This window comes from Carassius auratus, chromosome 14 (assembly GCF_003368295.1).
Source record: "Carassius auratus strain Wakin chromosome 14, ASM336829v1, whole genome shotgun sequence".
NCBI lineage: Eukaryota > Metazoa > Chordata > Actinopteri > Cypriniformes > Cyprinidae > Carassius > Carassius auratus.
In genome coordinates, this window is record NC_039256.1 from 33,078,076 (window position 1) to 33,091,666 (window position 13,591).

General features: G+C 42.2%; 1 protein-coding gene across 2 annotated transcripts; it reads left to right on the forward strand.

Annotated features, from left to right (window-relative positions):
• Positions 1-1,932: 1,932 nt before the first annotated feature.
• Positions 1,933-13,100, forward strand: LOC113114418 (ras-related protein Rab-28). Of its 2 annotated transcripts, XM_026281354.1 has the most exons (8): positions 1,933-2,321; positions 3,202-3,298; positions 4,004-4,092; positions 4,413-4,542; positions 9,159-9,262; positions 9,590-9,667; positions 9,919-10,019; positions 12,525-13,100. In XM_026281354.1, exons 1-7 carry the CDS (start codon positions 2,247-2,249, stop codon positions 10,009-10,011), a joined length of 666 nt encoding a protein of 221 aa, XP_026137139.1. In that variant the 5' UTR covers positions 1,933-2,246; the 3' UTR covers positions 10,012-10,019; positions 12,525-13,100. The 2 variants fall into 2 exon arrangements, with proteins under 2 accessions (XP_026137139.1, XP_026137138.1); XM_026281353.1 differs by lacking the exon at positions 9,919-10,019 and having other exon boundaries at positions 1,939-2,321; positions 12,525-13,095.
• The last annotated feature ends 491 nt before the right edge of the window (positions 13,101-13,591 follow it).

Sequence of the window (13,591 nt, forward strand, 5' to 3'; positions counted from 1 at the left end):
CCGTCTCTCTGTGTCTGTCTGATGATTTATTTCAGTCTAGAGATCCCGGGAGCTGCATTAGGTCAAACCTCTCCATGACTTTAAGAAAACTTTCAGAGCAGATCTATTCTTGCTGTTGGTTTTTCTCATTCTGACTTCGCACAGCAAATTGAAATCTCACCTTGGAAATGTTCTCAGATGATGTGTTGATGAATGAAAGCTTGAGAGACTGGACTCTGGAGTGATCTGGAGTCTGTGGAGGGTCTGAGATCTCTGAGAGTACAGCGGAGTGTGTTTTTGTGTGTTATCAGAGCTCAGGTCTGTAGGTTTTTAGCCAGATTCACACTCAGATAATACAGATTTGATCTCTGGGGTGGAGAAATCTTTAACATTTAGATGTGTTGAGCCATTTATTTTCACTTTAACAAGTGATTGTGAAAATGCAGTCAAATGAAGTTAGATCTAAAGAGATATCCTGGTGATATTTGTTGATTTGCTTTCTGTAAGGAGGAACTGTGTGTGTGTGTGTGTGTTTCCCTCATCATATGACACCAGACACACCCAAAACAGTGCTTTATTAAGACCAAGATCATATAATACAGATACAAAGTGTTTTTTTTATAATAAATTAAAATCGTAAAATAAAGTACAGTGCTATAGTGCTATATTATTATTATTATTATTAATAATAATGTTTAAAAGTAGCAAGTGTTTGTACATGGTTTTACTCGCAGTATAAGTATCAATGCACCGTGGTTTTATCATTTGATTCCTGACTTTTAAGTTCAGATAAATAAAGTAAAGTAAAGATACTTTGTGATCTTCCCAGTTTATTATAATTAAGTTGAATTATATTGTTTGCTCTAGTGAATAAAAGGCTCCAATATCCTCATAATCAAAGTTGCAGATATATCACATAGTACATTCTCAGTAATAACATTCACATCAAATATTGTATAGTTTTATTCAATATATCCATAAGTCTATTGATTGATTCATGAGATCAGATCACATATTCATATTCTCTAACATATTCTATATTTTAACCCTTTTACTGCTCAAATATTGTTTGGCGTGACAACGAGTTTAGTATCACCAACATATTTGATGGATATATAATACTTTGCATTGAAAAAATTTTTTTTCTAAAAAAACATCATTCAGGATCTCTCCAGTGAATCCTCACTCTTTCTGCGTTGGCTTGTTTTTGTTTTCCAAGATCCTGGTCACTTCATCTCATCTAGAGAGAATTAGTCTCTGGTTAGTTTGGTTAAAGTAATTAGCCAGTTTAGTGGTTTTGTTTGGGTCTGCCGTTTTTATTGTTTCATCAAGAGATGTTTGTGACTTTCTTCACACACATCAATGCTTTCACGAAATCTTGTTCAAATCATATTTCCATTGTTCTAACCTGTTTTAATTTTTGATATTTTGGCAGTACAATATACTTTTTATCATGTCTATGTAATGTGTGATTTGTTGTCATGACAAATCATATTTACATTAATTCTACAACAGAAATGAAATAAATAAATAAATAATACATGCATGAAGGCTATGCTTTTAGAGCAATAGAACAAATATCATCTCTCGTTTCAATTCAGTTCAAGTGAGCTTTATTGCCTTGACTTGCACAGTATTGTCAAAGCATTGATTATTGCACGAACAGAATAAAATAATTATTATATTATACATGTATACTAAATGTGTGTGTGTGTGTGTGTGTGTGTGTGTTTATGAATGTGTTTTTTATTTATTTGGGGTATTATTTAAGTTTTATGTGTTATTGATGATGGAGTTTTAATTTTATTTTAATTGATAAAACAACAATGTTGTTGTAAATCTTTGATTTAATGTTAAAATAGGCTTTGTTTAACCCCCCGCCCATCTCCCTCGCGCGCGCGCGCGCTCTCTGTGTCCATGGCGACAGGGAAGCGTCACGGAGGACGAGTCCACTCCTGCGCATCGAGGGTGCGCTGTTCACACAAACACAGTAAATCGCGCTCGCTCCAGAATTAAACAGTAAACTGATAACTGCTGAGTTTAGCTGGATATTTGTGAGACGGTGACGTCACACAGCGGTTGAACCTCGTGTTGGAGCTCGGCTCGCGGTGGCGTTGATGAAGGTGTGTTGGTTCGCTCCGAGGAAAGATGGCGGCGAGCGGATCGTGATCAGATTATCATCGCGCTGCTCTTAAATCTCCGCTTCTCCGTGATTAACGGCGTGAGTTCGGTTCGTGACCGCGTGTGTGTGTCGTGATCTGCGAGGGATGTCGGACTCTGAGGAGGAGATCCAGGAGCGGCAGCTGAAGATCGTGCTGCTGGGAGACGGAGCATCCGGGAAGGTACAGATCCAGGAGAACTCTTATCATCTGATCACAATCATCAGCAGATCAGATTCAGTCCTGCTGCACAACACACTCGCTTAATGAACACACGGAGGATTACATGCAAATAGCCTTCACATTAATGGATATATACACCAATAAACACGAATCAGACATGTTATTATAGCCTAATGAAATACCACACTGTATGCTACTCTGTTTGTGTCTGTAGATCTCAATCTTTACAGAGTTTATTCTCTTACAAACACCAAACTTCTCAGTGTTACTCCTCTCTGTATTCTGGAGGTGTTTTCTTATATCTTTCACAAGGATTTCTACTACAGTTTACTCCTAAAAACATGGTGAAATGTGTTTGTTTTCTGATTTCTGGTAAAAAGAGGACTCCACAATCCTCTCTGGACAAACCTACAACTCTAATATGATGACAAAATCAGACTAGAATTATGAGCCTGACTTTATACAGTGGTTAGATAATATGCTGTTATTTCTTATTGTTTAACTGTGTTGGGTTGCACTGAATGAAATCTTAAGATGACAAGCTGAAGTCTGTGGGTAGTGAGTGAATCTGCTGCTGGTCTCACTGTGAAGAGTGCTGTCTGTTAAACTTACAGCCATCATCAGCACACCAACCTGACCACAGTGTGTGTGTGTGTGTGTGTGTGTGTGTGTGGTGATGGGAATCTGGGCCGTCTCTCACAGCACACAGACACGATCTGATTGGCTGTGGCACTCTGTGTGAAACACCTGTCAATCAAAGATGTTCTCATCCTTTAGCCACTCCCCTCCCTTTATAACCAGAGGGGAGGCGGAGCTTAGAACAATGTCATTCGATTTCAACTGTTCTAATGTGTGTGTGTGTGTGTGTGTGTGTTTTCAGACTTCTCTGGCCATCCGATTTGCACAAGAGGCTTTTGGGAAACAGTATAAACAAACAATAGGACTGGACTTCTTCCTCAAGAGAATCACCCTGCCAGGTTAGACACACACACACACACACACACCCCCCCACACACACACAAGCAGAATTTACTTTCTATAATAATAAGTGCCCAATCCAGACCAGTCTGTGTTTGATCTTGTGATGTTCTGGATGTGTTCTGAGCGTCAGCACATTCAGAAGCAGCTCGTCTCTTACCGTCAAGACTGAACTGTAGAATAAATAAAGAACCCATCTTTACAGAAGCGCGTGAACCGCAGTATCTACACATGACTGTATAGTCTGACTCTACTGACTGGAACGCTCGGAGCTTCAGTGACTGGACAGAAACTATTCTGTTTACAGTTTCATCATCTATCATCGTCATATATTATTATATTACATTCTATATGATCACACAGTAGCACAGGATACACAAAAACTCAAAATTATACATTTCTCTTTTATTAGGATATTAAGTAAAGATCATGTTCATGAAGGTATTTAGTAAATCTCCTACTGTAAATAAATAAAAACTTCATTTTTGATTAGTAAAATGCATTGCTAAGAACTTGATTTGAACAACATAAAGTGTTACTGACACTTTGATTGTTTTATATAGTGTTTAACTGTAAGATTTAAACTTCCTCTTGGAGTCGTGACCGGGATGTTAAAGAGAAGATGGTGTTCAGAGCAGGATTAGTTCAGCACTGATGATGATGATGATGAGTTCAGCTTTAATCCTGTTTCACTCGTGTCGAAGGAAACCTGAACGTGACGCTGCAGGTGTGGGACATCGGAGGACAGACGATTGGAGGAAAGATGCTCGACAAGTACATCTACGGAGCACAGGTGACACACACTCACTCACACACACACACACACACACACACACACACACACACAGACAGAGAGCAGGTAACAACAAACAAAGATACTCACACAAACACACACACACACACACACACACACAGACAGAGAGCAGGTAACAACAAACACAGACACACACACACACACACACACACATTCAGGTTCTAGCGCCACCTGCTGCTCACACACATTTGCTGCTTTTGGGAAGGTGTGTGTGTGTGTTTGTGTAATTCTGCTAAATGTCTTGTGATGAAACCCAGGTGATGATGTTAATGTGTGTGTGTGTGTGTGTGTGTGAGCAGGGTGTGCTCCTGGTCTATGACATCACTAATTCTCAGAGCTTTGAGAATCTTGAAGATTGGCTGAACATGGTGAGAAAAGCCAACGAAGAGTCTGACACACAGCCGGCGATATCACTGATCGGGAACAAGAGTGAGTACACACACACACACACACACACACACACTCACACACAGACACACACACACACACACACACACACACTCACACACACACTCACACACACACACACACACACAAACACTCACACACTCACAGACCCACACACACACACACACACACACACACACACACACACACTCACAGACGTACAGACCATGCGTCAGCCTCTCTCTCTCTCTCGTGAAGCCCACACAGAAGTGACTAAAGCTGTATTTCATCGACTGGCCGCTTGAGGCTGGTGCAGAAGGGGGTCACTCCCATACACTCCTCATGTTAAAATGCCCAACTTTACAGCAGAAAAAAACGTTTACAGCCTGGTGCAAAAAAAGATTTTGGTCTATATTGCTAATTTTGCCCTTCATGACAACTGTAGGAGGGTGAATTTTTTTATAACTCATCCGTTTAAATTATATGAAGCCTTAAAGTTCTGCATAATTAAGGGCGTGGCCACTTGAGTGACAGGTGGTTTTCCGCTGTTGACACTGCCGTCACGCTAGGTGGGCGTGGCTTCAGCACCAGCTCCCGCCTTTTTACCCATTTTTGGTCACCCCAGAGTGACGTGCGGTGACGCTCCGCCCACTTTTGGTTTCAAAAACTCTCTTCTGAAACCTGTGGGTGACATCACAGACATTACGTCCATGTTTGAATACAGTCTACATCCTGGTTATTGTTGTACCACCTTTGATTAAAAATAAATACTGTACAGTGATCAATTATTTTATTGTACAACAGTAAATAATCATTACATTTTAGAATTTAAATAGAATCATCATTATACTGTGTGTGCGTGTGTGTGTGCGTGTGTGTGTGTGTGTGTGTGTGAGACCGCTATAAAAATGAATCTATATTTGTGAGGTCTGCCCTCAACTCTTCATCTTCATGGGAACATGTAGGTCTACACACACACACACACACACACACATATACACACACACACACACACACACACAAGCTTAACAACTAAAACAAAAAGAGAAGAAAGAAAAACAGTGCTCACTTTCTCTGCAGACGATTCCCAAAAGACTGAGAGAGAGACACACACAGCGTCCTAGACGAAAGAAAGAGGTTTGAGTCTGCTCATGATCAGAAGAGCAGCGGATCATTTACAAGCTCTTAAACCCATGAACGGCATCCTGAAGAAACACACAAACAGCTCCAGCACTTCATCACAGCACTGGTCATGTTTAATCTGCGCACACACACACACAGGGGTCAGCAGAGGCGCTCAGAGGTCACAGGTCAGAATCATACATTCTCTGATTAAACCCCCCCATCTATCACACACACTCATAACACACACACACATCATCGATCTGAGGATCAGAATAAAGCCGTTTCAGCACAGATCTCTCGCTCGTATTAAACTGACAGAATGTTATTCAATTTTATTGTATGTATCAACGTAACGATTCAAGTGAATCTGTGCTTCCTGCAAACATAACATAACTGTAATGGTGTTTCAGTATGACTGCATGTGGACCTCTTCAGAGAGGAAAGATTGAGCGAGCTCTAGTTTAACCCTGCTGTTGTGTTCGGCTCAAACCTGCTACACAGATTCAGCACTGAAAGCCATTTCACCTGTTCTCTGAAATAAACTACTACTAGCGTCTATGATAAAACACAATCTGACCACAACACTACACTGTGTGTGTGTGCACTTGTAACGTGTGTGTGTGTGTGTGTGTGTGTGTGTGTGTGTGTAACATGTATCTGTGTGTGTGCTGATGTTTGTTGTAGCATTCAGCAGTCAGATGACTCGAGTCAGAGCACCAATCAGAGCTCAGGATCAGGGTCATGTGATCTCTTTCAGTGACATGTGTGTGTGGAAAGTTCTCCATGTGCCGCTTGAGTCGTTGGGTAAATATTGGTGCACATGGTGCTGCTGAGACCAGCCTGTGTGGTACATCACGGGCCATTACGCCTCACACACGCGTGTATGTGTGTGTGTGTGTGTGTGTGTCTATACCAGTACAGAAGGAAAGTGTGTGTCTGATACTGTGTGTGTGAGCGTCTTGTGTGGCCTCTTCAGCACTGGGGCTTTTGTTGGCTTTCAACACGCCTGAGGATCCATAAAGCTGTATGAGTCTCTCTCTCTCACACACACACACACACACACACACACACACACTCTCCTCCTGTAATGGCTTCGTGTGGATCTGCACTAGATCACAGCTCCCGAGTGTTGACGTGAACCGACGCTCCTGTGTTTACAGTCACTTAGCGTCGCACATCAGCGGGCGTTGACCTTTGACCTCTCACTCGCCTGCTGTCCTGCTAATGGAGAAGAGTGGACGGTAAACTCTGCTCATGCTCTCTAATGTGTTTGAGTCAAGTCAGTCTCTGTTAAATGTCCAGAGCTGCCACTGACGTCACGTGTGTGTGTGTGTGTGTGTGTGTGTGTGTGTGTGACTGTAATCCTTACCGAAGTGTGCATCAGATACACTGAAGACAGAAGGTTAAAGGTGTGTGACGCACTAGAACAGACCTCACTGGTCCTGCTTTTCTTCTTTTGGTTTTAATGGTGGTTGGCAAATCTACTGGAAGGAGAATACTGACACCTCCTGTATGACACCAGCATTACAGCTGACTTAAAATAAGGATCAGCTTATGATACCGATAATTAAAAAGAATACTCTATCAGCTCTGATACTTGAGATCAGCTCGGAACATCCCCAGAATAAATTAGTCTTGAGCTCTACTTCTGGTTTACATCAGTTCAACATGCTTTTGAGGATATTGTAGCTCATGCTCTGCAGAAAGTTGTGCTTTTCTTTAGTATTTCTGTTTTTGTTCATATCTTTTGTCATCACTTAGCTAAGTGTAACTTGATTTCAAGAATGTTTAGATATTTGTACTGGAAAACAAGACAGAAATGCTGACATTCATGACAATGGATCTACTTTAAAGGAGTCACTGGATGCCCATTTTCCACAAGTTGATATGATTCTTCAGGGTCGTAATGAAAAGTCTGTAACATGCTTTGGTTAAAATGTTTCAGTGATAGTGTTAAAACAGCTCTGTTCACTGTGAGCCGTTATGGTGCATGTCCCTTTAAATGTTAATGAGCTCTGCTGACCCCGCCCCTCTCTCTTCTGTGGGGGCTCCGATGCCTGTAAGCTGTGATGTGGTGTGTGAGTGTGTGTGTGTGTGTGTGTGTGTGTGCAGGGCTCCAGGTAAACAGGGCAGGAGCAGCCATCGGTCTCTCAGTATCTTGAGCCTCCTCTGGATCTGTCTGACAGAGAGACGAGCCGCTGCTTTAGATTAGATGAGAGCAGAGAAGTGGCCCCTGATTCCAGCCGGCCCCTGGAGGAGAGTGTGTGTGTGTGTGTGTGTGTGTGTGTGTCTCACCGTGACGCTCAGCTCGGAGCAGAATAACACTGCTCTGTTCTTCAGGATGTAAGCAGAGATCTACAATAACTCTGTTCTGGGGATCTGAACGCTATATTTGGTAACAATAGCTTTTAGCTAAATATTTCTGTTCAGGGCTTGTGCTGGTAATGAATGAGGCCTGTCACTGAGATCCTGTGACGTGAAAGTGATCCGCACACGAGCACACGGCCGTCCCGGAGACAACGCTGCTGTCTGGGGAACAGATCCAACTGGGTTTCTCCTGATAAAAACATATTTTAAAATAAGATTTCAAAAGCTCCAATTTGCAGAGGAATTTGGCCAAAAAAGTGATTAATTTGCTCTAATTATTACTAATATAATATCTTGAAATAAGAAACATTCACTGTAAAATAAAAGCATTTAATAATAATAGTAGTAATAATGATTTCATTTTAAAGTTCAGTTCAGTTTTTGTAAAATGACAATTGCAATTTAATATAGGATTGAAAAAAGATTTCATTTTTCTAAATTATTTATTATTATTATTATTATTATTATTATTATTATATCAGAATTATTTATTATTACCACTGAGCTGGTTCTGGTTGTTTGGTTATTCAGAGATGGTGAAATATGACACACACACACACACACACACACAAATACAGGTGTGTGTCTGTAAGAGCAGTGTAAATGGAGCTGGGGTGAATCTCCTGCGTGACCCCTGTGCCCTGACCTGTGCGTGACCCCGCAGTGACCTCACACACACACACACACATACACACACACACTGTGTCACAGCACCATTGTTGAGCTCTCACTGAATCACAGTCCTGCTGACAGTGATGCTGGATCACACATGACGCTGAGCAGCGTGATCACAGGACACGTGTGTGTGTGTGTGTGTGTGTGTGTGCCCTCAGGTCTGGTATCCTGTGTGTGCAGGTGTGTGAAAGCAGCTCAGAACACTTCTGTTCAGACTCCAGATGACTGTCATTGTTCTGTGGATCAGAAGCTCAGCTGAATATTGTTTTCAGTGTGAGACACAAATAACTCATAAAATCAGCTTGTTGAAATAACACATCGTTCTGATTTACATGCCAGCAGACAGAATCAGACGTGATGATTGGGTTTTACTGTGGTGTGTCGGCCAGAGGTGTATATCAGTGATTCCAGTCAAACCAGCAGAATTCAGAGCCACTCAACTACTGTGTGTGTGTGTGTGTGTGTGTGTGTGTGTGTGTGTGTGTGTGCAGTTGATCTGGAGCACATGCGGACAGTGAAGATGGAGAAACATCAGCGATTCTGTCAGGAAAATGGACTGGTCAGTCAGTTTGTGTCTGCGAAGACGGGAGACTCTGTGAGTAACACACAAACACATAAACGTGTATTTACATGTATTTATATACACACACAAACAAATATATAAAAATAATAATAAACAGAATATAAATATAAAAAGGTACTTATTACTTTTTATATAACAATTCTGACTGTTTTTAATACTTGTGTTAAGTGTGTTTCTGGTCTTATGGTTAGGTTTAGACTTGGCTTGTTTTTGTACAGTTGTGAAATCTCATGATTTTGCCACATTGCACAAATGTCTTCTCCTGAGACTGGGTTGGACATGTGAGCGGTTCTCTGTGGTGTTCTGCTGCGTGTCAGTGTTTATTCGGTGTGTTTGCAGGTGTTTCTGTGTTTCCAGAGGCTGGCAGCTGAGATTTTAGGCATAAAGCTGAATAAGGCTGAGATGGAGCAGTCACAGGTGACTATGATCTGTGTTTGTTTCTCTTTACTCCACCTCTGTTCAAACACATTCATACTAAGACTTCGATCAGTTCACATCTGACACTGTGTGTGTTTGTGTTCAGCTATTACACATTTAAACACATTCTCTTATATCTGTAAATCATCTTCATTTTTTTCTTTATCTAATGCATGTAACCTCATTTTACTCTTCTGTTTTTCTCAATTTCTCTGTTTCCATTGTCTGTGTGTGTGTGTGTGTGTATGTAGCGTATTGTCAAAGCGGAGTTGGTGGACTATCCTCAGGATGAGGGACCAATCAGACAAGAGACCAATCAGAGCAAAATCTGCTCTGTCCAATAACAGTCTGAGTGAGTGAGTGAGTGACAGAGTGTGTGTGTGAATGAGTGCGTGCGAGAGTGAGTGCGTGCGTGCGAGAGTGAGTGAGTGAGTGAGTGCGAGAGTGAGTGCGTGAGTGCATGAGTGCATGAGTGTGTGCGTGCGAGAGAGTGCGTGCGAGAGTGAGTGAGTGCGTGCGTGCGAGAGTGTGTGCTAGAGTGTGTGCTAGAGTGCGTGCGTGCAAGAGAGTGTGCGCGAGAGTGAGTGCGTGCGTGCGAGCGAGAGTGAGTGAGTGAGTGTGTGCGAGAGTGAGTGAGTGCGTGCGTGCGAGAGTGAGTGAGTGAGTGAGTGTGTGCAAGAGTGAGTGAGTGAGTGCGTGCAAGAGTGAGTGAGTGAGTGCGTGCGAGCGAGAGTGAGTGCGTTGCGTGCAGCAGAGTGCGTGCGAGAGTGAGTGAGTGCGTGCGTGCGAGCGAGAGTGAGTGAGTGCGAGAGAGTGCGAGAGTGAGTGGGTGTGAGAGTGAGTGAGTGCGTGCGAGAGTGAGTGAGTGCGAGAGTGAGTGCGTGCCAGAGTGAGTGTGTGAGTGAGTGCAAGAGTGAGTGAATACTAGAGTGCGTGCGTGCGTGCAAGAGAGTGTGCGCGAGAGTGAGTGCGTGCGTGCGTGCGAGAGAGAGTGAGTGAGTGTGTGCGTGCGAGAGAGAGTGAGTGAGTGTGTGCGAGAGTGAGTGAGTGAGTGAGTGCGTGCGAGCGAGAGTGAGTGAGTGAGTGCGTGCGAGTGTGAGTGCGTGCGTGTGAGAGTGAGTGAGTGCGTGAGTGCATGAGTGTGTGCGTGCGAGAGTGAGTGCGTGCGAGAGTGTGTGAGTGCGTGCGTGCGAGAGTGAGTGAGTGAGTGCGTGCGTGCGAGAGTGAGTGTGTGCTAGAGTGCGTGCGTGCGTGCGTGCAAGAGAGTGTGCGCGAGAGTGAGTGCGTGCGAGCGAGAGTGAGTGAGTGAGTGTGTGCGAGAGTGAGTGAGTGAGTGAGTGCGTGCGAGCGAGAGTGAGTGCGTTGCGTGCAGCAGAGTGCGTGCGATAGTGAGTGAGTGTGTGCGAGAGTGAGTGAGTGAGTGCGTGCGAGCGAGAGTGAGTGAGTGTGTGCGAGAGTGAGTGAGTGCGTGCGAGCGAGAGTGAGTGCGTTGCGTGCAGCAGAGTGCGTGCGAGAGTGAGTGCGTGCGTGCGAGCGAGAGTGAGTGAGTGCGAGAGAGTGCGAGAGTGAGTGGGTGCGAGAGTGAGTGAGTGCGTGCGAGAGTGAGTGAGTGCGTGCGAGAGTGAGTGCGTGAGTGAGTGCAAGAGTGAGTGAATGCTAGAGTGCGTGTGTGCGTGCAAGAGAGTGTGCGCGAGAGTGAGTGCGAGCGAGAGTGAGTGAGTGCGTGCGTGCGAGAGTGAGTGCGTGCGAGAGTGAGTGCGTGCGTGCCAGAGTGAGTGAATGCTAGAGTGAGTGAGTGCGTGCGAGATTGAGTGCGTGCCAGAGTGAGTGAATGCTAGAGTGAGTGCGTGCGAGAGTGAGTGTGTGCGTGCCAGAGTGAGTGTGTGAGTGAGTGCGAGAGTGAGTTAATGCTAGTGTGTGTGTTCTTTCTTTGTTTTGTGTAGATCAATCAAAAACTCCTAACCCTTTATTGTTTAGTGTAGATGTGAAGTGTGTTTGTTGCTCTGTAGTGTGTGCTCTATGTGTGAGTAGCATCAGTCGTGTGGCTCAGTAATCATGATTATTATCTTGTATTGTATGATGCACTACCAGTGCTGGGTGGATTACTTACCAATTGTAGTCAGTCCATTACTTTTTACACATTACATGATGAAAATTTTAGTTATTAATGTAATCTAGGCTACTTATTTAAGGTTACTTTTTAGATTACTTTTACATTACTTTCTGATCTGACTTATTTTAGACTTTAAAAAGATGAATTAAATTTAACATATTCGCATTGGCTAAAAGCGTCTGCTAAATGAATAAATGTAAATGTAAATATTGTTCTATAAAAAGCAAAGATAAAGAATGTACGTATATATATTCGGTGTGTTTTTCTTTTAAATCTGCATTATTAAATGCATTACACCAGGGTTTCCCAAACTGAGCTTTGTGTGATGTAATGTAAAATACCCAGATCACATTTAAATGCACAAATTCACCAACTTTGTTTTATTTATTTTTATCTGATCCTCTTTCTAATATAGTTTTATTTGAAGTACCCCTGAGATTTTAAGTAGTATGACATGTGTATGTTCAAGGTTCTCTGATGATGGCTATGATCACATGACATGCAGGTAAACAAATAAAAAAAAATTTCAGTTAGTGTGTTATTTGGTTCACTTAAAATGATTTGTTTTAATGTAACATTTTTATGATCTAATTGATTATTAGCTTTTCCTTAAGTTTCTAAACCCCCTGCAGCTCCTTCACAAGCTCAGTTTGAGGAACCTTGATGTGATGTGATGTTTAACACACTTCATGTTGTTGATAACGTTTCTTCTTTCTCTTGTGTGTGTGTGTTGTGTTTCTGCAGCACGTGGTCAAAGCAGACATCGTGAACTACAGTCAGGAGTCTGTGGCTCGAACCGTCAACCCTCCGCGCAGCTCCATGTGCATCATACAGTGATCATCGTCTCCGTCTCGCTCGCGTCTGATGCAGACGGACTCTGAACTCATGGACACACATTCTGCTTCATACTGTCCTCCCTCGTTCATTTGCCAAGTAGACATGCTGTGTTATGTACAGTCTTTAATGTGTGCAAGTACCAGAGCTTCACCCAGTAACATCTGCTCGAGACAGACGGATGCCGGGTCATTCTAGAGCGCTGCGGTGCGTGTATATGCTGCTGGAGTTCATTTAGCTGAGAACGAGCCGAGATCTCACATCTGCGGGAGAATTCGCTCACACTGTGTGTGTGTGTGTGTGTGTGTGTGTGTGTGTGTGTGTGTGTGTTAGGAGAGAAAGTACACAACCAGTCAAATGTTCTTGAACAGTTTGATTTTTTTTTTTTTTTTAAGAATTCTCTTCTGCTCACCAAGCATGCATTTATTTGCAAAAATAGTAATATAGTGAAATATTATTACAGTTTAAATCAGATTTACTGCTCAAAAAACAGTTCTGATTATTATTTATAGAACTAATTAAAACATGTTTATTCAGTATCCAAAGATCAGTATTTATCTGAAATAAATAGGTTTTTTAACATAATTTTACACCTTTACAAATTACAGAAATTTATACTTTTTTTTTTTTTTTTTGCAAGGATGCTTTAAATTAATCAAAATAATGATAAAGAAATTAAAAACGTTTCAAAGGATTTCTATTTTAGAGAAATGCTGTTCTTTTCATAAAAAAAATAAATAAATCTTCAAGAAAATAAATCTACTCCGCTGTTTTCAAAATCTTCATGTTTCTTGAGCAGTAAATCATCATATTATTCTGATTTCTGAAGATCATGTGACACTGAAGACTGGAGGAATGATGCTGAAAATACAGCGGAGCAACACAAAAATACATTACACTTTAACACAGATTCACAGAAAAAAACGAAAAATGCTTGGTGAGCAGAAGAGAAACCTTAAAAAATACAAAAAAACGGT